The sequence below is a fragment of the Notothenia rossii genome, assembly GCF_949606895.1.
Source record: "Notothenia rossii genome assembly, chromosome: 6".
NCBI lineage: Eukaryota > Metazoa > Chordata > Actinopteri > Perciformes > Nototheniidae > Notothenia > Notothenia rossii.
Window position 1 is genome coordinate 52,222,939 of NC_136909.1, and position 24,806 is coordinate 52,247,744.

The 24,806-nt window shown below is 39.4% G+C and overlaps 1 protein-coding gene and 2 long non-coding RNA genes across 4 annotated transcripts; 1 reads left to right on the plus strand and 2 right to left on the minus strand.

The window, feature by feature from the left end:
• The first annotated feature begins 5,174 nt into the window (after positions 1-5,174).
• LOC307042419 (uncharacterized protein) lies at positions 5,175-14,827 on the plus strand. Its single transcript, XM_079686283.1, has 17 exons — positions 5,175-5,608; positions 5,738-5,870; positions 5,972-6,046; positions 6,215-6,610; positions 6,798-6,902; positions 7,011-7,243; positions 7,323-7,501; positions 8,091-8,184; positions 8,266-8,501; positions 8,719-8,833; positions 9,235-9,352; positions 9,433-9,524; positions 9,966-10,083; positions 10,181-10,282; positions 10,381-10,554; positions 11,020-11,196; positions 11,424-14,827. Exons 1-17 carry the CDS (start codon positions 5,540-5,542, stop codon positions 11,696-11,698), a joined length of 2,691 nt encoding a protein of 896 aa, XP_079542409.1. The 5' UTR covers positions 5,175-5,539; the 3' UTR covers positions 11,699-14,827.
• Positions 14,828-16,552: 1,725 nt separating this feature from the next.
• On the minus strand, positions 16,553-18,820 carry LOC307042433. 2 transcript variants are annotated; one of them, XR_013809110.1, is made up of 4 exons: positions 18,678-18,820; positions 18,349-18,416; positions 17,804-17,847; positions 16,553-16,924 (listed from the first exon to the last, which is right to left on the minus strand). It is a non-coding gene; the product is annotated as an uncharacterized lncRNA (long non-coding RNA). The 2 variants fall into 2 exon arrangements; XR_013809111.1 differs by having other exon boundaries at positions 17,804-18,416.
• Positions 18,821-19,090: 270 nt separating this feature from the next.
• LOC307042430 lies at positions 19,091-23,687 on the minus strand. The gene is made up of 4 exons (XR_013809107.1): positions 23,388-23,687; positions 21,672-21,866; positions 20,147-20,307; positions 19,091-19,322 (listed from the first exon to the last, which is right to left on the minus strand). It is a non-coding gene; the product is annotated as an uncharacterized lncRNA (long non-coding RNA).
• Between the last annotated feature and the right edge of the window lie 1,119 nt (positions 23,688-24,806).

The window sequence follows — 24,806 nt, forward strand, 5'->3', positions numbered from 1 at the left end:
ATGTTAAACCTTGATATTAAATGTCAGTGTAAGCACGCCCACTGCTAGCATTTTAAAATACATCCTACTGCGGTGCCATGCTCTATTCGTTGGTAGCTAGTGCACTACTAAACGCCATTGTAAGGCGCTAAACAGCTTAGTTCTCATACAGTACTGGCTTCTTGCCTAATAACCTAAACTTACCATTTACCTGCATCAACATTACACTTTTAAGGTAATAAATTAATGTAGGTATTTGACTTCATACGCAAACTGAATGCCCCCTATTTCCATGTACTCTCATCTCCAGGTTGGATGTGGATGTTTGGGGAACAACGTTGTTGTTCGAGGTCTTCGGATCGGTACCTGGTCACCTTAATGTTAACACTAAAAAAAAAAAAAATTACCGAGATAATATCGTAAACCGTGGTAATTTTGGTCACAATAACCGTGAGCCGAAAATTTCACACCGTGACACCCCTAGAGGGGACTCCGCCTCACGTCATCGAGGGGGAGGGAACTCCGCCTCAGGTCATCAACCAATCACAGCAGCGTAGGGGGAGGGAACTCCGCCTCAGGTTGCGCGTGTTTTAACCGCGTAATTTAACCGCGTAACTCCGAGGTGCTAACTGTTGCTAACAAACCGGCGGGTGTGTCATGGGCCATGGATCCCAAAGGGAACAAGAGAAAGATAGCTGAGGAGAACAGAGGATTCAACAGTTCTTGGACCGAATCATTTGCTTTCATTGCCAATGCGGAAGGATTGCCTGTATGTTTGCTTTGTAATGAGAAATTGTCAAATAACAAAAAGAGTAACGTGGAAAGACATTTCCATGGAAGGCATGCTACATTTGCAGCCGAGTACCCAGTTGGGAGTGAGAGAAAAAGTGCGATTGCATTACTTCTGGAGAAATTAGAGGAGCGCAAAGATAGATTTAAGAAGTGGATTGCATCTCCAAACTCCACTACTGCTGCTAGTTTTGTTGCAACCCGGGAGATAATAAAGCGTGGAAAACCGTTCACAGATGGTGACTACATGAAGGATTCATTCATTAAAATATCAGAGCACCTATTTTCAGACTTCAAAAACAAAACCGAGATAATACAGAAAATTAAAGACATGCCTCTCTCCGCAAAGACAGTGAAGGAAAGGGCCATTAAAATGGCAGACAACATCACCAATCAGCAAATCAAGGACATTAATTCAGCTCCAGCATACTCAATTGCCTGTGATGAGTCGTGTGATGTGATCGATATTGAACAGGCAGCGCTGTTATGCAGGTATGTGAACTCTGATGGGCCGCAAGAAGAAATGATCAAATTAATACCACTGAAAGGCCAAACACGCGGGGAGGACATATGTGAGGCTGTGCTGAAGTGTTTAAATGACAATGGAATAAACACCAACCACCTGATTTCAGTGGCTACAGATGGGGCACCCAGTATGAGAGGATCACAAAAGGGGTTTGTGACTTTACTACAGAAAGCGTTGGATCGAAATCTGCTTGCATTTCACTGCATCTTGCACCAAGAAGCACTGTGTGCACAAACATTCCCACCGGAGTGTATGTAGGTGATGAACCTTGTCATCGAGATGGTGAACAAGATAATTGCAAAAGCATTAAACCACCGTCAGTTCCGTGCATTTCTAGATGAAGTTGACAGCGAATATTCCGATCTCCTGCTACACAACAAAGTCCGGTGGCTGTCCAGGGGTGAGGTTTTGCGTCGCTTTGTTGCTTGTTTAGTGAAAACATTCCTGAAAAGCAAAAACCTGAACTACCCGCAACTGGAAGATACCGAGTGGCTGGAAAAACTGCACTTTATGGTGGATATGACAAGTCACCTAAACATGCTGAATAAAAGTCTCCAGGGCCGGGGAAACACTGCACTGCAAATGCTGGAAGCTGTTTTGTCATTCGAGCGCAAGCTGACTGTATTCGCCAGAGATGTACAGCGAGGCACGCTCTCTCACTTCCCCTCCCTGAGAGAGTTCAAAGAAGCCCATCACGATCACACACTCAATGGTGATTATTTACAAGGTGCGATCGTTGATATGCAAACTGCATTTGGGAGCAGATTTAGCGAGTTCCGAAAGGAAAAAATGACACTATCTTTCCCTGTCACACCCCTGGAGATTGACCCGTCCTTGTTGCACACATTCCCAGGAGTAAATCAAGCTAACCTTGAAATGGAAATGGCTGATATAGCTGACAAAGATTTATGGATGTCCAAATTCAAAAGTCTGACAGCCGAGCTTGAAGACGTCACTCGCCAGAAAGCCCAGCTTGCCCAAAGCCACAAATGGAGCGAAATTGAAAGCCTCCCAACACCCGAGAAACTTGTGTTTGAAACATGGAATGCTCTTCCAGACAGTTATAGGAACATGAAGAAATATGCATTTGGAGTATTATCCATCTTTGGATCAACATACCTATGCGAGCAGATATTCTCAAACATGAACTACATAAAATCCAAATACCGCACCCGCCTCACAGATGAGAGCTTGCAGTCCTGCGTGAAGATTAAAGTTACATCTTACATGCCCGATGTTGAGAAGCTGTCCAGTGATGTCCGAAAACAGAAGTCACATTAAACGGGTAAGAACACAATCCTGTCATAGGCACATATTTAGTAACAAAGTGGCTGTTTTTATAAAGTGATTTCTGATTTTTGTCAGTATATATTTGGAATGACACAGGGATATTATTGTGTTTTGTTGCTCAGGTCCGAGGATGGCTGCATTGTATTGTGCGTGTCAAAAGAGAAGAGGGTGCTGCTGCATTTTACCCTTGCACATTTGCAGAAAACTAAAGAGAAGAGGATAATGCACAGAAATCGAACTTAAACTGTATTATTTTAATTGTATATACTTTTCCTTTTCAAAAGGCTGCTGTTTTATTGCACTCTGTCTGTTGCCCAGATAAGGGGGAAAAGAGAAGAGGATTGTATTGTATTGTATTATTGAGGATTGAAAAGGACTGCATTTTATTTCCATGGGGAGGTCTGAAATTACAGGAGGCCTATTATGCACGTTGCACATTTTGTTGTTGTTTTTTCGAATCCTAAAATAAAAATGACATAAAAAAATCTGATTTCTTTATTGTATTTCTATAATTTCATCAATGCAACGAACAGTATTGGGCAAGTTACTTCCAAAATGTAATATATTACATATTACTTATTACTCTCTTTTGAAAGTAATAAGTTACATTACAATATTACTGTCTCTGAAATGTAATGAGTTACACTACTTTAGTTACTTTTTAGTTACTTTCACCAAAATAACCGCAAAAGAATAGCTAGGTATTTTAAATGCTAAAATGTAGTTTAGTGCAGCTCATTATGCATCCAGTGAAGGGCAATATGGTATAGCATAACAACTGTGTAGGCCCTTAAGGCTACTAACAACTTGTATTACAGGGCTTAGTTGAATACTCGATTCTGATTGTAAATTCTTAACATGTGACACGTTGTTAATACAGCAGTACAGACCGCTGTCAAGGACTATAATGAAGGTTAACATATTGTAAATCAAGGCCAATATTATTTAAACCATGCTCATGGTTTGAAATGGCAAACATTGAAAGGCAAAAGTATTATTAAAACCATGTAGCCTACTACATCATCACCTTGGTCCCATCATATACGCTGGGAAGAGAATATTTACTGTGCTTTAAAACTGGTATCACATCATCATGTGAGGTTGAATTTGTGACCTGGAGAACATTTCAGCTGCAACATCAGCTCGTTGATAATAAGCTTGGGATATGAGATATTTTTTTAGCCATTCGTGGTGAAGGCATCTGTGCTATTGTATGCATTATTTTTGACCCAACATTTCTAAAGGCATGTCAGAATATGGTACTATTTTCACATGAATATTTTAGCCATTGTCTATTTTTATACCACAAGCTGCAAAATGACCGCCTTACCCCACTGTATAGGCGGGTAGTTGTTTAGATATACCTGGCACCTGCGGGCCGCAGAGGGGCGGCGTAGTTTCGGGCGACGAAGACTGCTGCTCCGGGGCCGGCGAGTCAGGCGGGAGTAAGCTAGTGTCCACAACGGAGGGTAACGTGATGTCCGCATCTGACCTGTTGCTACTGTCTGCAGTAGATGCAGTGTTGCTGGCGTTTAGTGATGGTTGCTTTAACCATTTTCGTATAAATGATTATCCACAGATCAGATGTGTGTCAAACAAACTGTACAAACAAGTTGGGAAAGTAACAAAATAAAAAAAGAAAGTTTTTGTTTTTGTGTTTCGGAAATATGTAAGGAATTCAAAGTTAAGGAATGGAATATTAGTCCGACGGTGTTGTTATCACAGCCTGTCCTCCTACAAAAAACGACCAAATAGGTCGATTGTTTAAGCAGTGTTGATCACGATATTACGACCCATAGCCACGTAGCTTTCCCATTATTCATTTCTAGCAGCAGTTTATTACAACCTTTTGTCACGTTTTGTCACGATCGTAATCCCGTGAACTTTAACCTTGCGCATCAATAAAAGTGCGAGAGCCAAGAAGATGAAGATGAAGAAGAAGATGAAGAAGAAGAAGGATTGTTAAAGAGCGTCAGAGCTTTACAAGTGGTAAATCTGATTTCTGTATTTCATTTGATTTGTTTACGCTTTTAATTAATCCTGTCGTTTTTCTACTAAGCATGTTTAACCACGATATTTCAGTTTTACGTTTTAGGGCTGGCCCGTGGCATAGGCAGTATAGGCGAATGCATGTTGTTAGCAATAGCATGGCTGTAAAGGTTAGCGCTTAGCGCTTAGCTTATATGCGCTAACGGATATGTATTGCAATATAAGAAGGTTCGTCTACAACAAGTTGTAGGGAGAGTTTTCTCCTTCGCACAAAAGGAGCTAAAATCTTGCCTAAAAACAAAACCCTTGGTAGCACGTGACATAACACATAACAATGGCAAAAGTATGTATATTCAGCTAACCAGACCAGGACATGATATGAACGTAAACAATGCGAAAGGAAATGGCACTTTAATAATAATAATAATAATAGTTGACATTTACATGGCGCTTTTTATAATGCACACACTTTTTCTTTCTTCGAAATGTCACCTAACATGTTGCATTAATGATAGTTAGGGTAAGTTCAACACTTGAATATCATCAGGTCATAGTTGTTTTACTACTTTAAACATTCGCTAATTCAACTTAAGTTTTGTGAAAGCATCACATCTAGTTAAAAAGAGAAATATATTTCCCTGTAATTACTGATTTACCTGGGACTTGATTGATTTTGGTGCCTGTAGTTTTATTTTGGCGAATGCTTATTTATGAAGCAACAATTAAATTACATGGTAGCACAGCTAATCTGAGTTCATCTGTTTGGTTTTTTTCAGGTCATCTATCAATTCAATTATATGAAGTAGCCTATTATCATAAAAAAATCAACGGTTCTTTTCAGAGCCATATTCCTCTTCCTACTCTCTTTCACCCCTCTCGTTTTCTTGTCTTTTGTTTTGTTTTTCTCCCTCCCTGTATGTCAGTTCATCCTTTGTTTGTTGTTGCCCTTTTTATCCTCACTTAAAAATGTCATCCAAGCAACTGAATGAATGGCTAGAGATAGGGAATGCCCTCGCAGATGAGTTGGCAAATAAGGCAAGTACAACATTATCCAAAAATGTATTATAACATTTACTCAAATGATAACAGACACACACATTACAAAGATGTGTGTGCAACAATTAAGGGAAATATATAATCTCTTTTATATATTTATATATTAAGATACCAAAGAAACCAAAGAAACCGAAGATACAGAAGATACCAAAGAAAATAACGCAAGGATCAAATGTTTCCTGGAGGAAGAGGGACCTGGATGGGAACATTATAGCCCAACATTGGAATAAGAATCGATCTGGTCTGTAAAATATAATCTAGTTCTAGTGTTTCATTAAGTTTTAATGTCGTTGGTCGGTCCTCAATAATGTTTCCCATATCATCGTACTTTGTTTTATGCAGTTAAACCTTCCAGCTCTCAGAAGTCCCCAGAGGTCGAGGAGACACATGAGATTCCTCTACAGGTCCCAAGTCTTGGTATGCACAATGAATTCTTAAATTATCCTTCAACTTGAAATGTAGGTAATTGTTTGTAGTATGTAATAGCTTTGTTCATGATACATTGTAAAGTGAAAAGCCATGTATGGAATATCTTTTTTAAATTAAACTAAATTCCATGATTTGTTTTATATTTTGTTATTTTAGATCAACATCTTCAGACACTGAGAAACCTGTTGGGTTCTCTCACTGTCCCTGCATCATCAGAAGAAACACCCACTGCATCAACATGGACCCAAAGACAGTTGAAACGTGAACAAAAATTCAGAGCTGCAATGCCAGAGCTCCTTAATTTGAAATTGGCTGCAGAGATTGTCACTACACGTTCCTGTCTCCAATGCAAAACTGCTGATGCTGTGGTCCGGTGCTTGGACTGTGTTCCACCAGGAACTCCCTTTTTTTGTCCGGCATGTGACCCTATTATCCATGGTAAACATGTCTTCCATGACAGGGAAGCCATGTTTGATGGGTTTTACAGACCTATTCCTCCCACATCCTTAGTGGTTGTGGATGAAAGTGGCCAATATGGACTCTGTGAACAAGGTGGGTTCAAATAAGGTATTACATATTCCCTTACCATGGTTTCCTAATGTGCACTACATATACAGCGGCATCATTTTCACCATGTCGGAAGTTTGCTTTAACAGTTAAAATGTCTCAATTTGTATTGACTACATTTCCTAACATGTCCTAACATGCATATGAATCTCTGAAATTGTCTTTGCTGCAGTGTGTCTGCTTCCAATTCCTCCGCCATCCCAAATCTGCTTCTGTGGTCCAAGCCAAGATTTCACCATCATCCCAGGAAAGCAGACCGTGTTGGTGACTATCAATGGTTTGTTGCCACCAGAAGACGATCAAGCAGAAATACAGGATTACTATTATACTTTTGTCCTACATTGCATAGATAGCTGTCAAATTGCACATTTATATTTTTTCTCAGGTCCATACAACGTTCGTCTGCCTTCTGTGTGCTGCCCAATTTGTTCCGCCAAATGGTCCCCGAGCATAGGTGACTTGCTGGGATACAAATACTGGCCAGCAACCGACAGCTGCAAAATTATTTTTAACTTTGATGTGTTCACATCATTCGAGCAAATGAAATTGGCCAGCCCAGCATTATCCCAGCAAGTATTTATAAAAATGCTTGAACATCGATCGTTTTCCACAGGAAGGGTAAGAATAAAATGTGGTTTTCAAGATTTTTGAATACCAAACTTTTAATTAACCAAATGAATACCATTCTTTTTTCCAGACAGGCAGAATCTGTAGCGATATCTTCCACAGAGTCTTTCGGGAGTTTGCCTTCTGTGATTACAGACAAGAAGATCTATGCCTGGTGGAGCCCTTTAAATGCCCAGCATGCACACCTGACATGCTGGCTATTGCTGTAGATGGCAATAGAAAGCATTATCGCTTCAAGAAGTCCAGAGGGTCAGTGAAATCATATTCTCATTTTAGTTGTTGTTTTATTGACTAAGCTGAATGTCTTTGCTGAAATGTCTAACTTTCCCCAACTCTGCAATTTCTTTTTCCAAAGTTTGTAGACCATCAGAAAACAATAGTTGGTTTGAAATTACACATAATTATATAAATCCAATTCATAAAAATTATTATATATGACGCCTGTAAAGTTAACTCAACTTTAAAATGTTAAATGGTTGACGTTAGTTGGATATGTTGGAGCTAAGAACCAGTTTTGGATATAATCGCTTCATGAAAAATGTATTAAATTGCCCAGGAACCTTTTTCTATGCCTTCCTCTGCCCTATTCCATGCCCATCAATATAAAGGATGTACTTTTATTTTTACCTTTTTACAAGAAGTCAGTAAACTTTTCACTAATGTTAAATAATGGTGGCAAAAGACTTTACACAGAATTACAGATCAAATTCACAAAGACCTTTTCCACATTTATGAAAATGTTATGGCAAAAGCAAATTGGCCACATTAAATAGAGGACACAATCAAACTTATGTATGTATGATAATGTTGCTTACAATGTCTTTCTCGAATTTCGCAGGACAGATGAACTGTCTCTATTTGATGGACTGTTCATTGCCCAGGACAGTAAAGTGTCTGCCTTTGTCGACAAAATCAGGAGCCAGATGACGATTGTAAGAATCTATTCAATCCCCTAACCCTTTATTTATTTTTCTTAGCACAGGGTTAAATGTAACAGATTGTGTCTATTTCAGAAAAGTGGTCGTGATGTTTGTGGACCGGCAACATTCACAGCTTGCAGAGAAACCTCACACAAGTCCAGGGCCAAGGTGGATGAGGAAGGACTGCAAATAGCTGTGTGCAGACATGGCATCTTGCTACAAGGCCTAAATCACTACCGTGGTGAAATATATGCCTACCCAATGTTCCTGCAGAAGGAGCTGGCTGAAGTTGCGAATGCAACATTCTTTTGTATGGATGTTGCCTGCAGGTAGTTATAACTATTGCAAAATTGGAAGTGTTTGTGGGAAACGTGTTATCTATTTAATTCTTGCACATCCAGTAGATGTAAAGCAAAAAAAACATTCATTTGGATAAATGCTGATGTTGGTTACAAGGATTGTACTGGTAATTTTAAGGACCTGGTTTATCTTTTTACTATTATGCCATCATGCAACTGGAAAAGCTAATTGATTTTGTCATTACAGGTACTGGCCTTATTTGGAGAAGATGGCAGCAAAGTTGCCTGAGCTCCAACCACTTACAGAGATGAAACCTTTTCTCTCTGTAATGCACGCCAAGGCCCACACAGGCAAATGCGAGGTACAGTATGCAAGTTAAACATTTGTGTCACTAGATTCAAATGTTTTAGAAATTGTAGTGCACATAAGAATATCATGTAGTATATTCTATTCAAGCCTGTGGAATAATTGTAATAGTTACAAATGTTGACAAAATTGTTACAAAACAGACTGTCACAAGGATAGGCTTCCAAAACCCATTATGTTTATTTTAGTAAATATATCCGCACTGTAGAAATAATGAATGAATAGAGCTTCAAATAACTGCAGTTGTGACATTGTAGTTCAAAGCATAATTCAATATCAGAACATTTTAACTTTCTGAAATTGCTCCTGACACTGATGATAACTAAAGATGTACAGTACAAGAAATTATAATATTGAACTAAATAGCTAGATCTCATTGTTTATGATTCTGAGCAGGTGAAGTGGGGTGGCAGAAGCCAGGAAGGTGCTGGAAATACTGTCGGCGAGGAAGTGGAACAGGTTAACAGCTTCCTCTCAAGGGCAGCTCTGACAACAAAATACATGACCAAATCAGGTTGGTAGAGGAAAACAAATAGTTTGAAGTAGTGCCACATTGTAAAGCTCATATGAATTTTTATGTTTTTGTGTTTACAGCTAGAGCAGATATGATAACCGTGCTGGCTATGCAATGGAACCACAGGAAGGTGGAGAATCTCCACAAGACACTCTCAAAGAGATTTGTCAAAGTCAGATGTCCATGCTGCATTTCAAAATGTATATTAAGACTATCCGAGTTTGTTGTTGTAGTAATTTAACACCATCCTTAGCTACATGTTGTTGAATTGAATGTATTCTGCAATCATTTCATTATGATGGCGCTGCCATGGCACACTGTTCTGCCAAGAGAGTCTCTGTTCTGTTTGTTTTTAATAAAGCACTATAGGTTGATTCATCTGAATTTCTGGATAATAATAATAATAATAATAATAATAATAATAATGTTAATCCTGCTTGATCTTGAAAAAAAAGGGACACTAAGGTGATACTTGCCAACCTTGAAGAGAAGGTGTTTAGCATTTCATGTTGTTGTCTGGTCAGTTAATGTGCATAAAGGAATTCAGTAAAAAACAACCTTCTCAACCAACTGGAACGCATATTCACTTTTTCCTTTGAAACATTCTAACCAGACTACACAGAGAGCACAAACTGAAGTGGACAATCTTGAGAGTCTCAAGCAAGAGCTGAACATCTCCCTGGAGGACACGGAGCAGTGGGTGTTGGAGGTCAAGCAATGGGCAGCCACTGGTATGTTATATGATCACTGTGGTATAGATTTGGTTCCATATTTCCAAACATTTGGCTTCATGTTTTATGATTACACCTTGTTGTTTCTGTTTTCAAGAGAAACATGGAGCCCAGAGTAGCCAAGAGGAGCTCCAGAGAGAAATAGATGAAATTATTTATTCCCTCCGAAGAAAGAAACACGACCTCTATCGACAAAATGGTATTTATTATTACGTTATCTAGAAACAATATTTGTTTCTTGTTGTTGTTGTTTGTATTATTAATATTAGTTTATTTGTATTTTGTTTTACTTTACAGACAGCAACCAAACAAGGCAACGCAAACGGAGAAGACTGACAGAGCTCAAGAAGAAACTCAGAGAGAGGATACTGCAGTACAACACCATTGATGCCTGTTCAGAGAAAATTGACACAGAAGCAGCATGCGGTCTGTCTGAGGATGTCATTCTGCCCTGGGAGGCGCAAGGAGATGGTAAGAAACAACTTGTTTTTGTTTGCCCTAGATATTCCATAAATTCAGTTGAAGTACTAGAATACAATCACCAATGTAACACAGAGCTATCAACATAGGTGTCACAAATCATCATGATCACAACAAATCATTTTAAAATAATTATATTGAAAGGTCTGTATGATGTTGCCCTATCAAGTCTTAATAGTCTAGTCTCACTGGGACAGGCATATCTATGGAAACAGTAAAACCCTTCCTGACCACCCTGAACTGCATAGTAATGTTGAATCTCAAGACATACTGAATGTAATTCTGCCAACATAGACAGAATTGAAAAAATTCAGCAAGCGGCGAGGTTGAATTTTTTTTTACCAGATTTTAAGGTTTTGGTCAATTTAATTAAAAAAGATTGAATACAAACTGATATTATTTGTTTTATTAGCCTTACCATTGTGGTTGTTATATTTTGCGTTTTTTCCATTATAGTGGTGAACCTGCGCACAAAGAGGCGACTTTTTGACCAGGTTATGCTGGTCAGGCGTATGGAAGAGGAGAAAGTCATCATTGTGAAGGAGATGACCCAGCATTGTCAAAATCTGAGGCAGGCACTGGACAAACTGGACCGCCTCCTTCATCAGACAAAAGACGACATCAGAAACCAAAGTATGTTCTACAAATACCGATTTATAATATTTGCCACTGCCCCCCTCCCAGTGTCAAATGTCTATCACTGAATAGCATCTGTAATGATTGCATTTTTTCTGAATCACAAATCTTTTTAGCTAATATACAGCCTCGGAGTTAAACATTCAAATTGCTTATATGGAACCAACATCAATGCTAATTAAAAGTTGCCTTACATAGACTGTCATTTTGTCTTTTTATTTTAGTTTCTCCAAGCGATATAACAGAAGAGGGATACAGGGGACTGCACTGCTGTATTTTACACCATCAATATCTTCTGGAGCAGAAACTGAGCAGAGTCACCAGCACCTACAGCTGTATTGGCTCGGACTCGTCTTTTCTCATGATGGAGGAAGACATTGAAGACGGTAATGAGGACGACGAACAGAACGGTGATGAGGACAACGAACAAGACGGTGATGAGGACGGTGATGAGGACAACGAACAAGACGGTGATGAGGACGGTGATGAGGAAAACTAACAGGACGGTGATAAGGACAACAAACAGGACAACGAACAGGACTTAACAAGTCTATTGTGTTGTATGCATGTCAACGTATTAAAACGAGTATTACGATTGAATGGCTTGTTTATTACCTTTTTTTTTATATGATCCTGCTTTGCATTTACTATGTCTGGTATCCAAGTAAATGCCATTAGCAGTTATCAGTCACCTTCAGATCCGAGTTACCTCGAGGGCCAGAGGTTCCCCACCCCTGGTATAAGGTTTTGGTGATCACCCTTATTATCATCATGTCATTTAATCATGATCTGTTTAATTAGCCAATGCTTACATCCAAAGAATGTGTCTAGACTTTACTCCTACAGACACACACTAACAATACAAATTGAGCTAAGTAATACACTCACGAGCCACTTAATTAGGTACACCTTGCTAGGATGGGTTGGACCCCCATCTGCTTTCAGAACTGCGTTAAGTCTTCATGGCATAGATTAAACAAGGTACTGGAAGCATTCCTCAGAGATTTCACTCAATATTGACCTGATCGCATCACAGTTTCTGCAGATTTGTCGGCTGCACATCCATGACGCAAATCTCTCGTTCACCATATCCCAATGGTGCACTGTAGGATTTGGATCTGATGACTGTGGACTGTGACATTTGAGTAAAATTCATTGTCATGTTCAAGAAACCAGTTGGAGAATATTTGAGCTTTGTGACACGGTGAGTTATCCTGCTGGAAGTAGCCATCAGAAGATTGGTACACTGTTGTCATAAAGGCATGGACATGGTCAGCACAACCCGGTATCACGGCAAGACGTGAACATGTGACGATTTACCATGATGGGAGACGTGAAGCTGTCACGATTTCGTCCCTTCAAACGTGACATTTACACAGTATTGTTAACGTGGCCCAACCAGTGGAGATATACCCGGAAATGCCAAGCAAATGCTACCCCGACGGTCGGTTGTTATTATTATCAATATTAATATAATAATGATTTCATTTGTAATAGTCACACTCAATTTCGCTAATTTTCTGTTGCCCCAGCTGGTCGGCACCTCTTTTAGCAGATACAAAGGCTATATTCATTTATTAAATCGATGTGTGTGGATGTGGAATTAACGGACGTGACGTTGCACGATTGCGTTACCAGGCAACAGCTTCGGTTCATGTTAATTTATAAACTCTTCAACTCGAACCGTAGTTATATTTTAAAACATTTTAGAAAGCCTCATGAAATATTTTAATGTACATTTTAAATTAAATGTGAAGGAATGTGTGTATAACAAAATACATCCGTCAAAAACAATACCGGAAACAGACGTAGGCAAGATCCTCGGTTATGGCTAGAAAGGATCCTTCTATTGTAAATATGACGTCACGTTCTCGTTGTAACTCTCGTTGTAATCGGAGCGGCTCGGAAACACATCTACAGCAGTAACATGATGCAACATACACATTAATGCAGCAGCAATATTAATAGAGAAACATCAGACATAATAGTAAAACACTGCAAGGGAACATTTTATTGCACCAGGAGCTATCTTGGGACTTTTACTGCGACAACGTTGACTTGCCTGTGAATAAAAAATAAACCATAGTGTTGGTGATCTACAGTGTTGTCATTCTTCTTTGAACACCAGCAAGACCGCTTTTCAACGATCACACTCCCTGTCATTGACATAATTAATAGATAGTTTAGCTTCTCACCATCATTTGCTGTGGCCAACTGATGTTAACGATCCTAACTGAAAGGCTGCCTGCCAAACGTAAACATTCAGCCACGTGACATTCAGCCGAACTCTCGCGAGAGTTTTACACAAGACGGATCCTTTCTAGCCATAACCAAGATCCTCAGCTCGGTGATTCATGGTTTAGCCGCAATGCACGTTGGGAAATGGTGTTTATGCGATGTGAAATCCGAAAACATTTAAAAAAAAAAAAATAATACTTTATTCCGAGTTTGCTTGCTTTTCTCTTTGGAGCTAATCACATAACGGCATTGTAATACATGGTTCGGCTGCATTACATATTACATATCTGCCGTAGTTATCTATCTATAGAGCCCTGATGAGAAGACTTCTATACAAACAGGAAGAACTGCCGCCAAAACTGAAAACGTGACGTGGATCACAAATATATCAGCCATTTAACAACATCTTAGATTTATTTTCACACAATATGTCTCCTTGCAATATCAACAGTAATTCGGCTGACTTTTATATTGGATCCAATTGGTAGATAGGCAGTATTTACACCATAACGGCGCACAGCTGATAAACGGGCACCTAGTGGTTAAAGCATGTTATTGAATTTTATTATTATTATTAACTAACAGAATAAGAGACCTGACAGGTGATGGTCAGACGTTGACCTGGCTGCACAGTCACAGAAGCTGGCTGTGTCAACTGTTCACACTTCACACCTGTACAAATACAAAAAAAAGTTATATGACAGATTATCCTGTTAAACAGCAGTATAATAAGTGTTGACTCACTTCCAGCTGCCAGCAGCAGCAGCAGCAGCAGAGAGAACATGATGATGATGACTCTCATTTCATTTAATTTCAAACCTTTATTTATACAGGTGTATCCCATTGAGATCATTGATTTCTTTTTCAAGGGAGACCTGCTCAAGTAGGTTCCACACGAAACATAAAAACATAAACAGAACAACAAAAGGACATCATACAGCACCATTTACATAACTATCCACATAAACAGGTACCAATAGCTTCCGATTGAGTAGCATCCAACCGAGCTTTAAAAACATTTAGTGGCACCAGATTGCTCAGTTTCCATTTAATTTGCAGACTATTCCAAGACAGAGGAGCTGCGCATCTAAAAGCTGTCTTCCCTAAGACAGTCCTAGCAGTTGGCACATTTAATAAAACCACAGCATTCGATCTCAGGCAGTAGCCACTTACAATTTTCCGTGAGATCAGGGAGCAGATATAAGATGGAAGTTTCCCTAACATGGCTTTGTATATAAAAATGTACCAGTGACTGAGCCTCCATACAGTTAGTGAAAGCAAACCAGCCCTTGCATACAGGGTACAGTGATGGGTTAATGCTTTACAGTTTGTCACAAATCTCAGTGCACTGTGATACGCAGCATCTAACTTGACCAGGCAATTGGCAGGTGCATTCATATAGATCAAATCACCATAGTCCAGCACAGGTCAAAAGGTCACAGTGACTAGCCTTTTCCTGGCCTCAAGCAGAGAAACAGGACTTGTTCCTGTAGAAGAAACCTAGCCTAACCCTCAGCTTTTTAAGCAGGTTATTGACATGAAGTTTAGAAATGTGAGACAATCATCAAGCCAGATACCAAGGACTCTGAGAAGACGTGAGCTCCTGATCCCCTTTAATCTCCACTGACAGTCTCTTGTGAAGGCCTTATAACTGTATCACAATGGATATTACTGAGTTTGCATAGAACCAAACGTGTTCACGTGTGAATGTGAACATTAATAGAATATCACCTCCCATCTTCAGAGCAATCTGACTATTATAACATTAGCGTTAAGAAAGCTTAATTAAATATCTGCCTCAACATAAGTAACTGGATCAAAGTCACAGTACAGTCCGCGGCATCACATCATAATGTATCATATATCTCCTTATCTGAGTCAGCTGAGCCGTATCTGGCCGTGCAACACTTACAGTGTCACATACTGGATGCAGAAGTATTATTTTAAGCAACACATTACGAAACACTCGAGTCAAATGTAATTAAAGTCAGATCGTGTCTTAGACGGGGCATATCATAAACCTGTTAATGTACGCATTCAAACACTTTTTCTTTTACCAGCTGTGTTCACCTTGCAGGTGCAGCTATGTGGCTTTTATCCTGGATAAAGTGTTTGAGTCATGGATGTTTAAAGTCTTCATATTTGTCTAATTATATAGTTGACTTTTCATTCAGGAAGTATACGCGCTGCGCTGTCAGTACGCTTCTCCATGTTTGTGATTGGTCGAATGCTCCAAATACTACCCCTTTTATGTGAACGCTCCTAACTAGATAGGACACGGCTGGCTTGAGCGATCCACTTGATAACCCGTGTCGTAGTGCCGTTTAGCGAGAGGGCGTATGTTTTGGATTAGGCCAACCGGCTAACTCAAACATATCCAGGTTAGGTTGAACCAGTTTCGTGGTATACCCCCCAGGTCTTGTCCTGACTGAGCACAGGCACCTGTAGCCTTGGCTACTGTGCTCTCAGTGTTTTGTCTCCCTGTTCCTGCCTATTGGCGTCAGCTGATAGAGGTGTTGGTTTTATCTTGTTATGCACAATGTTGATTCTTCTCTCAGAACTAGCTAAATATGGGTCTGGGGTAGAGATCTTCAGAATTGGTTTGGCATCTTTTGTGTCAATTCGTGGCACACAACATGTCTTGTGAATAAACCATCAGTTTGCCATCAAAGTTCCTGCTCTCCTCGTGTCTCTCTGACTCCTGTTTCCATTGCTTCAGAAGTTTCCATCGCATATGAAAGATTTTCACATGTTTGTAAATTATTTTGGTTTCAGTGTGTGTGTTTCACATGGGTGAACAGTATATTTATATGTTATGGAATTAAATACAATGTCAGATTAGGGGAAAGTTAGGGGAGTGCATGTTAATGTGTCTGGAGGTGGCGTGTTCCAAAAGTGTTTGGGTTTGTCTGCCGTGTGTGGGCTGCGTTCCATTTCAAATTGCCGCCTGTACAATGTATGCACCAGTCTGTGATATGCCGATGTGCAGGCCCGCCCCTCCATACACGCCGATCACACAGACTGCGTCTGCCTCTCGCCCTCATCTTGTGGAGGGAGCCTCATCTGATGCGCAAATGCGACGCAATTGAGCGCGCCACAGTTTCTGCTGCGAGGCTCCACTAGCTGTAATCGGCTTGGTGTGTCCAGGGTTTACACACCACCCCCCCGTCGACGCTCGCGAGGGCCTCATCACATCACAGCCCTGCCGATGTGATATAATGTATAGGACCTTTTTCCTCATGGGTGTCATTCACAACAGACCAATCATGACAGTTTTAGAGAATGAGTTTGTATGGATACACTTAAAACATATTTGTATTTGTCTTGGCTTCAGCTCACTGATAACATAAGAACACAAATAGGCACAACACTTACATAGATGTTTTTTTTATATGTATTTTATTACTCCAAAATAGAAAAAAAAGTCAGCCATATTTAACTGGAAAAGTTTTCCTTTGGCTCCCAGGAATTTTTCCACTTCGCCCCACTGTAAAACAGAAACAGTCAATCAATCAATCAATGTTTATTTATATAGCCCAATATCACAAATGTTACATTTGTCTCAATGGACTTCACAGTTTGTACAGAATATCAGTATGACAATACTGACACAGCAAAAAGTATTACTTTTTGGAATATGTAGTTCTACAGTATGTTGACAATGCTATTTCAAATGAGAAGATATACTAAGTCACTCAAAAATATCATGATGAAAGTGCAGTATAATGTATATATTTATATATAACACGTACATCATATATAATACAAGGTACATTTTTTATTTCAAAGTCAATGTTTCATTTGACCAATTCTTTGAATTTGCTGTCTTATCAATGCCCAAACATACAGCACTAAACTTAGACAACTGCCTGCAAGACTGCACACAGAAATAATACTACTTATTACTACTAACTATACTTATAGTATAATTGTTAAGAACAAATGTAACAAGTCAGTAATTACAAAAGAGATCAAATACCATCCAGCCTCACATATCAATCATTTAACCTTTAGTGATATTGATCAATGATAAACTCTATTGTATATTTTAATTTCTATTTCAATGTAGGCTACTTCCCTGCTTATGTGTTACAATCAGACAACGTTTCTAGGGCGCGATGTCTGAATGACGAAGGGCAGAGAACTTGGATGTCTTACTTTATGGCGCAAACGTCTGATAGAGCCATTGATGACATGGCTCCCCACCCCCATGTGATCAACTAAATTCAATTTACTGCTGAGGAACCCAAAATGTTTAAGTTAGTGATCTCAGGGTTGATGAAGTTGGTTGGTAAGACTACTTTGTGGCCCCTGTTCTGCCAGACCCATCAGCTACACTGAAGGAAACTTCAGATTAGATACATACCATCCAGAGCAAGACTGCCACTGCACCAACACCTCGGTATGGCCCTGAGTAAAGAAACACAGATTTGAGGTAAACTTCATTTTTTTCAAATGTCATACATGTAAATACAAAAAGTCCAGTGAAATCAAATGATAATTTGAAATAATAGTAGGTACGATTAACTCAAACATATGAAGGACTGTAACATAGTCAATAGCATTTTCCCCATCAGTTTAATATTTTGGAATACTATTATTATTTAAAAAAATATTTGTACTGCCAAGAATAGGAATTCAACTACAAAGGATTACAAGAAAAAATGTAATATACAAATAAATGGCTGGACATGATGCATTAATGCGACATGAAGCATTACACAAGTACCTCAACCTTAAATTAATAATAAATTATTGTTACTGTAATTTCAATATTTACATTAGCAGTCATGCTTAAGACTGAAACACTCCTTTTAAACAAAGTATACGAAAATCCAATAAGATAAGACTTGGTTCCACGGAAACATTATTGTCATTGTTTATTTATTTAAAAATATTTTCTAAACAAACCTCCCTGATTCGTTCCCTCAGTAGTTTTTTGTAGGGGAAAGTGTCTGACCCTTGATGAATGGGACATTCTGCAAGGAATTAAAAGATGGTAATAAGTTGAAGTTCAGCAATAACCTCCTAAACATTGCCTAACATCACATTGTGCTCAATTAAACTGTTCAAAATGGCACTGAGACTTTCGATACTGCAAAGTCTTAAACAAAACAAAAGGTGGTGTATTCTAATTGTACCGATGATTGTTTTCTCTCTCTTTAACTAATTCAATGTGCAAAATCAAACACAGTTTCAGTCGATGTAAATAAGATAATTACTAATTAACCCGCACATACCATTAATTGCCACTTTATTCCTCGTTGGTCTTCTTTTCTGTGAGGAAGACACTGAGGAGAGAGCAGGAGTCAGCCCGGAGGAGAGAGCAGGAGTCAGCCCGGAGGAGAGAGCAGGAGTCAGCCCGGAGGAGAGAGCAGGAGTCAGGCCGGAGGAGAGAGCAGGAGTCAGGCCGGAGGAGAGAGCAAGAGTCAGGCCGGAGGAGAGAGCAGGAGTCAGCCCGGAGGAGAGAGCAGGAGTCAGCCCGGAGGAGAGAGCAGGAGTCAGCCCGGAGGAGAGAGCAGGAGTCAGGCCGGAGGAGAGAGCAGGAGTCAGCCCGGAGGAGAGAGCAGGAGTCAGCCCGGAGGAGAGAGCAGGAGTCAGGCCGGAGGAGAGAGCAGGAGTCAGCCCGGAGGAGAGAGCAGGAGTCAGCCCGGAGGAGAGAGCAGGAGTCAGCCCGGAGGAGAGAGCAGGAGTCAGGCCGGAGGAGAGAGCAGGAGTCAGCCCGGAGGAGAGAGCAGGAGTCAGGCCGGAGGACACAGGAGTGAGGAAGAGAGTGAACTCAGTGTCAGTCTCGGTGGTAAGAGGTACAGACAAGTCTGATCCTGGGTCTGCGGCCATTTCTGCCTGTGTGGTACAAGGGCCCTCAGGTTCAACTGCCAAAGTCACTATTGAGAAGAAAAAAAAGTAGACGCATGGTGAGTAAATGACCAAGTATAATCCGCCATATACATTTATAATCTGAGTAATTACAGCTAAAAATGAAACAGCGGAACATCAGTGATTCTGTGTTACAATGGCGTTTGTTAGCAACCAGGAAATGACACCAGTAAGGACAAACAGATGAGAATGCTGCGTGGGGTCTGGGTGCCGTGTTGGCGGGACGTTGGGGGGCTCGCTGCTCCGCCCTTTGAGGCTCGAGGAGCAGACAGTGTGAGCTGGATTACTGGTGTTGTTTCCTGGTTGCTGTGTGGGGTCTGCGAGACAGCGAGGAACTCAGCCTGAGCGCACACACACACACACACACACTCACATCCAGGCTGTGAGTGTGAGTGCGTGTGTGCGTGAGGAGATCCACGGAGCCTCGGCTGAGAAAAGATAAGGCTGAGTGAGTGTGTGTGAGCCGGTACGTCACTATGCCCGTTACGTCACTATACTCAGGAAGATTTTTTTTTGAAAAAGAGCAGCATAGACAGGTATTTTCTGTGTTAGAGTTTTACTCGCTACAGGGTGTACTTTGAGGGTTTGTGACTCTGCAGACCGTTTACATGCAGGAAAAGCTTCATAACACAGAAGGGGACGGGTAATAACCAGAAAAGCATGACATGGGCCCTTTAACTGACAAAACAAGACATAACGACATATTTGTACTACTTGGTAAACAGTGATTCACATTTTTTTACATTTAAAACCAGATAACTGAGCAACTAATTTACAAAAAATGTTAACAGATAAATTGCTGAAATATAGCATGCAGATTTGTATACTTTACCATTAATAAGGCTTTCGTAAATCCTCTTTATGGTAACAAGTGCATTGTTACCATCTTCTGTCTCGATTTGCCATGGACAGATGCAATCGGCAAAAACCATTTGTGCCTCTCTTGGCAAGAAGGAGGATGGGACGCCGATCTAACATTTTCCATTTGTGGAGCTGGAACACAATGGACACAAAAAAACAAGAAATATTATGTACACAACAGTTCTAAACATTTTCACACACCTAAAGCCATTATAACTCCATTTATTTTGCCTAAGTGAAAAATGCACTGATGTGATACGTGTGCACATTGAGGAAGGCACCCCACAATTAACCAGGTGTGATTTTAGACCCCTTTTAGGGGAGCCCCTAAAAAAGAACTGTAAAAAAAAAAAGAAGTTTATCAAGCTCGGGTTCACTTTGAGTTTTTTTTACATGGGCATAGTTATTTTTATATGGGTTAGGGATGCCAGCGATTATTCTATTTTTCGAATATTCGTTACAGTCTCCATAATCGAAAATTATTTTTAAAATTCGATTTTATTTATATATATTTTTATTATTATTTATGTATTTATTTTTTTTCCTGGCTTAGTTTCAATTCGGCGGCGAATAATCAATTAATATTCGCCAGGGCTGTCCGATTTTGATCATGGTCAGTTTCTGGCATGCCTAATATTTGTCCATTTAATTCTCACATTCAGATATCTGAATAAGCTACATTTAGCTTTGAAACATGTCAGCAAGCTATAACCTATATCATTTCAGGTTCAAAGTTCCGCATTAACAGCACTTCAGATGTAAAGCTGGTGTTACAGGGGAATTTTTAAAGGACTGTTCGAACACGGCTCAAAGTCAGAGACTCTGGTAAGCTTAATGAAAGTGCTTTTAAGGGCCTCTTTATTAATACTAACTCTTTCCAGGTCTTGATTGTCTTTCAAGCACTATATTAATATGGGCTGGTTTTGATTCACTGACATTCTTGGTTTTACCATTTATTCAAAAATGTATATGATATTTCATTTATTTTACTTTTGGAAACCATAGTCACATAATTATGTGTTTTCTATACTATGAAGTTCCAAAATAAAATATAAAACACCAAAATGCAGGTTTTTTTGTAAGATATAATTAGAAAAACATGTACATTGAAGCTCTGATTCTAGGAATTACCACTGGCCTGAACTATGTTACTTCTGGTTAAGAAATAATGTTTTACTAAAACTGGGTGCTTGCAAGTACAAACACTATCTAACATCAGTTCGAAAAAATGTGTTATGCCTTTACAGCTTTAAATACAACGGTGACAACAATTTTGCTTAACACATTACATGAAGTGCAGTAATCGTGCACTAGTCTGTACTTCTCACATAAACTTACTTAAGAAATTAGGATTATTTTTAAAAAGTAAATGAGGGCGACAGTTGGAAAGTATAAATCAATTCAGTAATTTAACAATTTGTATAAAAAGATTAAGATCAGGGATTATTTACACACTTTTTTATGATAACTGACATCTGCAAGAGAAAAAAGCTTACCAGTAAATGTGTCGAGTCATACACTTTGTTGACACTGTGGTTTTTCTTTTGCGTGGCCTTCCACTCCTGTGCAACCTTTTCTTTTTGCTTGGAGAGTTTCTCTTTGTAGGGTTGGATGGCACCACATTGTTTGCATTTTTTACTTGCTACTCCTATGCTTTGCCTGCATGTCTGGCACACTTTTTGAGTAGGCGTCTGTAACAGAAACACAGATAATGTCAGGGAATACCAAAAATAAGAATACTATACTACAAATGTTTACAGGATTCATGTATTTTATTATATCGTGAAAAATCTTGTTAAAACAATGAACTCATGTTTTTTTATCTTTTAGATAGGATGAACAAAAATCACAAGAGTAAGGAAAACAATGTTATACAGAGTCAGTCACATGTTTAAAGTGACTGTTATGAACAACCCTAATCTGTCAATATCTGGTTGATCCAAAAGTTGATGCTCCATCATCACAGAAAATAATACTAAAATCATCATTAGCAGGGGTGTATTGCTAATTCTATAAGTTCTGCACGTGTGCACACGCAGTTGTGGCTTGTTTTGAAGCTTATGTAACTACTGTCAATTAACACTCCAGCCAGAATCAACAAAGAATGGTCATTTATTAAGTCTGCATTATTGAATAAATGTGTGATTCTTACAGTAAATGCTGCACACAGCTGCGTGATAGTTAAGTGATCAGTGAAGGACCTTTATAAACTAACTCCCTCCTGCTGAGGTACAAAGGTTACTATATAAAAAGTGTGCACATGTATTTAGTATCCTATCCATGTGAATATGTTTTAAGTGGGGGTGGACCTCATGTCCTCTAGGGGGGTCCGGAGGCCCCCGTGAAGTTAAATGCATCAATCTTGTGCACTTGAGGGCAAAATTAACTAAATCTATGGATACATCTGTCAACACCCATATGAAACTTAACTGTATACATTTCAATAATAAAAAAAATGATAAGAATAATACTTTTTTTAAATGTATCTTTGTGCATATTTAACTATTTACTGTTTTGTTTTTTTATGCATTTGTTGTATGTCCAATAGTATGAATTGTAATGATTTCATCGATGTTTTAGATTCATTCGATTTTTTTTAGGGTGCTGTGTGACGTTGAACCTGCGACCTGCAACCTGTGACCTATGAACCTGTATTTGTATACTACCAAAGGAGCTATTGAACCTAAGAACTTGAATTTCCGACTCCTATTGTGGAACATTACAATAATATAAAAGTGTGCCTTGGAAATATGTATTTCCATATATGGTGACCAAACTGTTTCAGACCCACTGAGATAACTTAGACTAAAGTTAACTGTGTAAACATTACATTAGGTACATTAGCCTCTTAGCCTATCCGTTATCATAGCTAGCTAGCACCAGATGCTAACAACCATCCCCGTTTTAGGTGCCGGAGCGGTGTTCCGGCAGTATTACACCCCTGGTCACTCTTCACTTAATAGATAAATAGTATTTAATATAGTTTTAAAGAATGTGACGTTTGATAACATTTGGATCAACCGCATGAACCGATGGATCACATAACTTCCATGCTCACGTTAACGTTAGCTGATTCTACTTTTGGCTAATTTAGCTTTGCTATCATTATTCCTAGGTAAACATAGTAATCTTAGTCACTGTACTAGACGACAAAATAAAACAACATAATACATATCCCAAAATGAATATACTTTTGATATCTGACTACTCACGTTTATTAGCTTGTCTGGGAAATAAATGGATGTTGTCTGATGCAGTGACGAGTCCAAAACCCCGGTAAGTTAGCATTTGACCACTTCCGGTTCCCTCGCGTCAGAACCAATGAGATTTCTCCATAGGATTTGGGAAAATAGCTCGAAATAAGGTCTGTGGTCGACACAAATTTAAGAGACGGATCACGTTTTGTTCTACGACAGACAGCCGTGATTTTTGAAGAGTGTACGTGTCTGAAAAACGATGGTTGTTAACTGAAGTTGTCGAGGACGTTGTACGTCATTACGCCGCCTCCCGTTGATTTAAAACGCGCCCGTGGGTCTTAAAGGTATACAGGCTGACGCACCCGTTGATTGAAAACGCTGCTCTGGGTCGTATTAATGGGTCGGAAAACGAGGAAAACAATCGACCTATTTGGTCGTATTAGTTGGAGGACTTGTTGCGTTATCAGCTGTTCCACCATGGTTGCTACCTCAACCTATAGTAGATTTATCACTATTGAAACGGGTACATTCAATGAAAAACAAATTCAATGTACAGGCTTATGTGAACACTGTTCTACATGAACAATATGGGCACTTTATAAAAATATTTACTGATGGATCCAAAAATCCAGAAAATGGTTTAACGAGTTGTGCATTTTATGTTCCTGAGTTAAAAGTCAAAGTGGGAAAGCGTACAAGTGATCACATTGCAGTATATACAGTAGAGATGATGGCTATCTCTCTAGCACTTCAGTGGGTAGAGGAAATACAGCCAATGCGAGTGGTCATTTGCTCTGACTCCAGAGCAGCTCTGGAGAGTATAAACAACTTCTCTTCAGAATGTCGTCAGGATATTTTACATGAAATTTTACAAAGCATGTTTAGGTTAGTTCATCTGGGAATTGTTGTTCAATTTGTGTGGGTTCCAGCGCATGTGGGCATTAGAGGGAATGAAGTAGTGGATCAACTGGCAAAATGTGGTTTGAAAGCAAACCAGATTGATATTAGTGTACCCATCAGTAGAGCAGAAGTCAAATCTTTTACTAAAGTGGTTATCAAGCAACAATGGCAAAAACTATGGGACAGTAACACCAAAGGAAGACATTTATATCAGATACAAAGGGAAGTAGGAACAGGAAGCACGTGGGGTAGTAGTAGAAGAGAGCAGAGCATCAACAGCAGGATAAAATTGGGACACTCTGGACTAAACTCATCACTGCATCTGATTGGAAAACATCCAAATGGCAATTGTGATGGTTGCCAACAACCAGAGACAATACATCATGTATTTTTTAGCTGCCCGGACTATAACAGACAAAGATTCATTCTGAAAACTGCACTGGAACAACTCAACATCAAGGACATGGATTTCAAGGCAATATTTGAAAGTAAATCAAGAAATGAAGCAAACAAGCTGATCTTCAAATTCCTCAA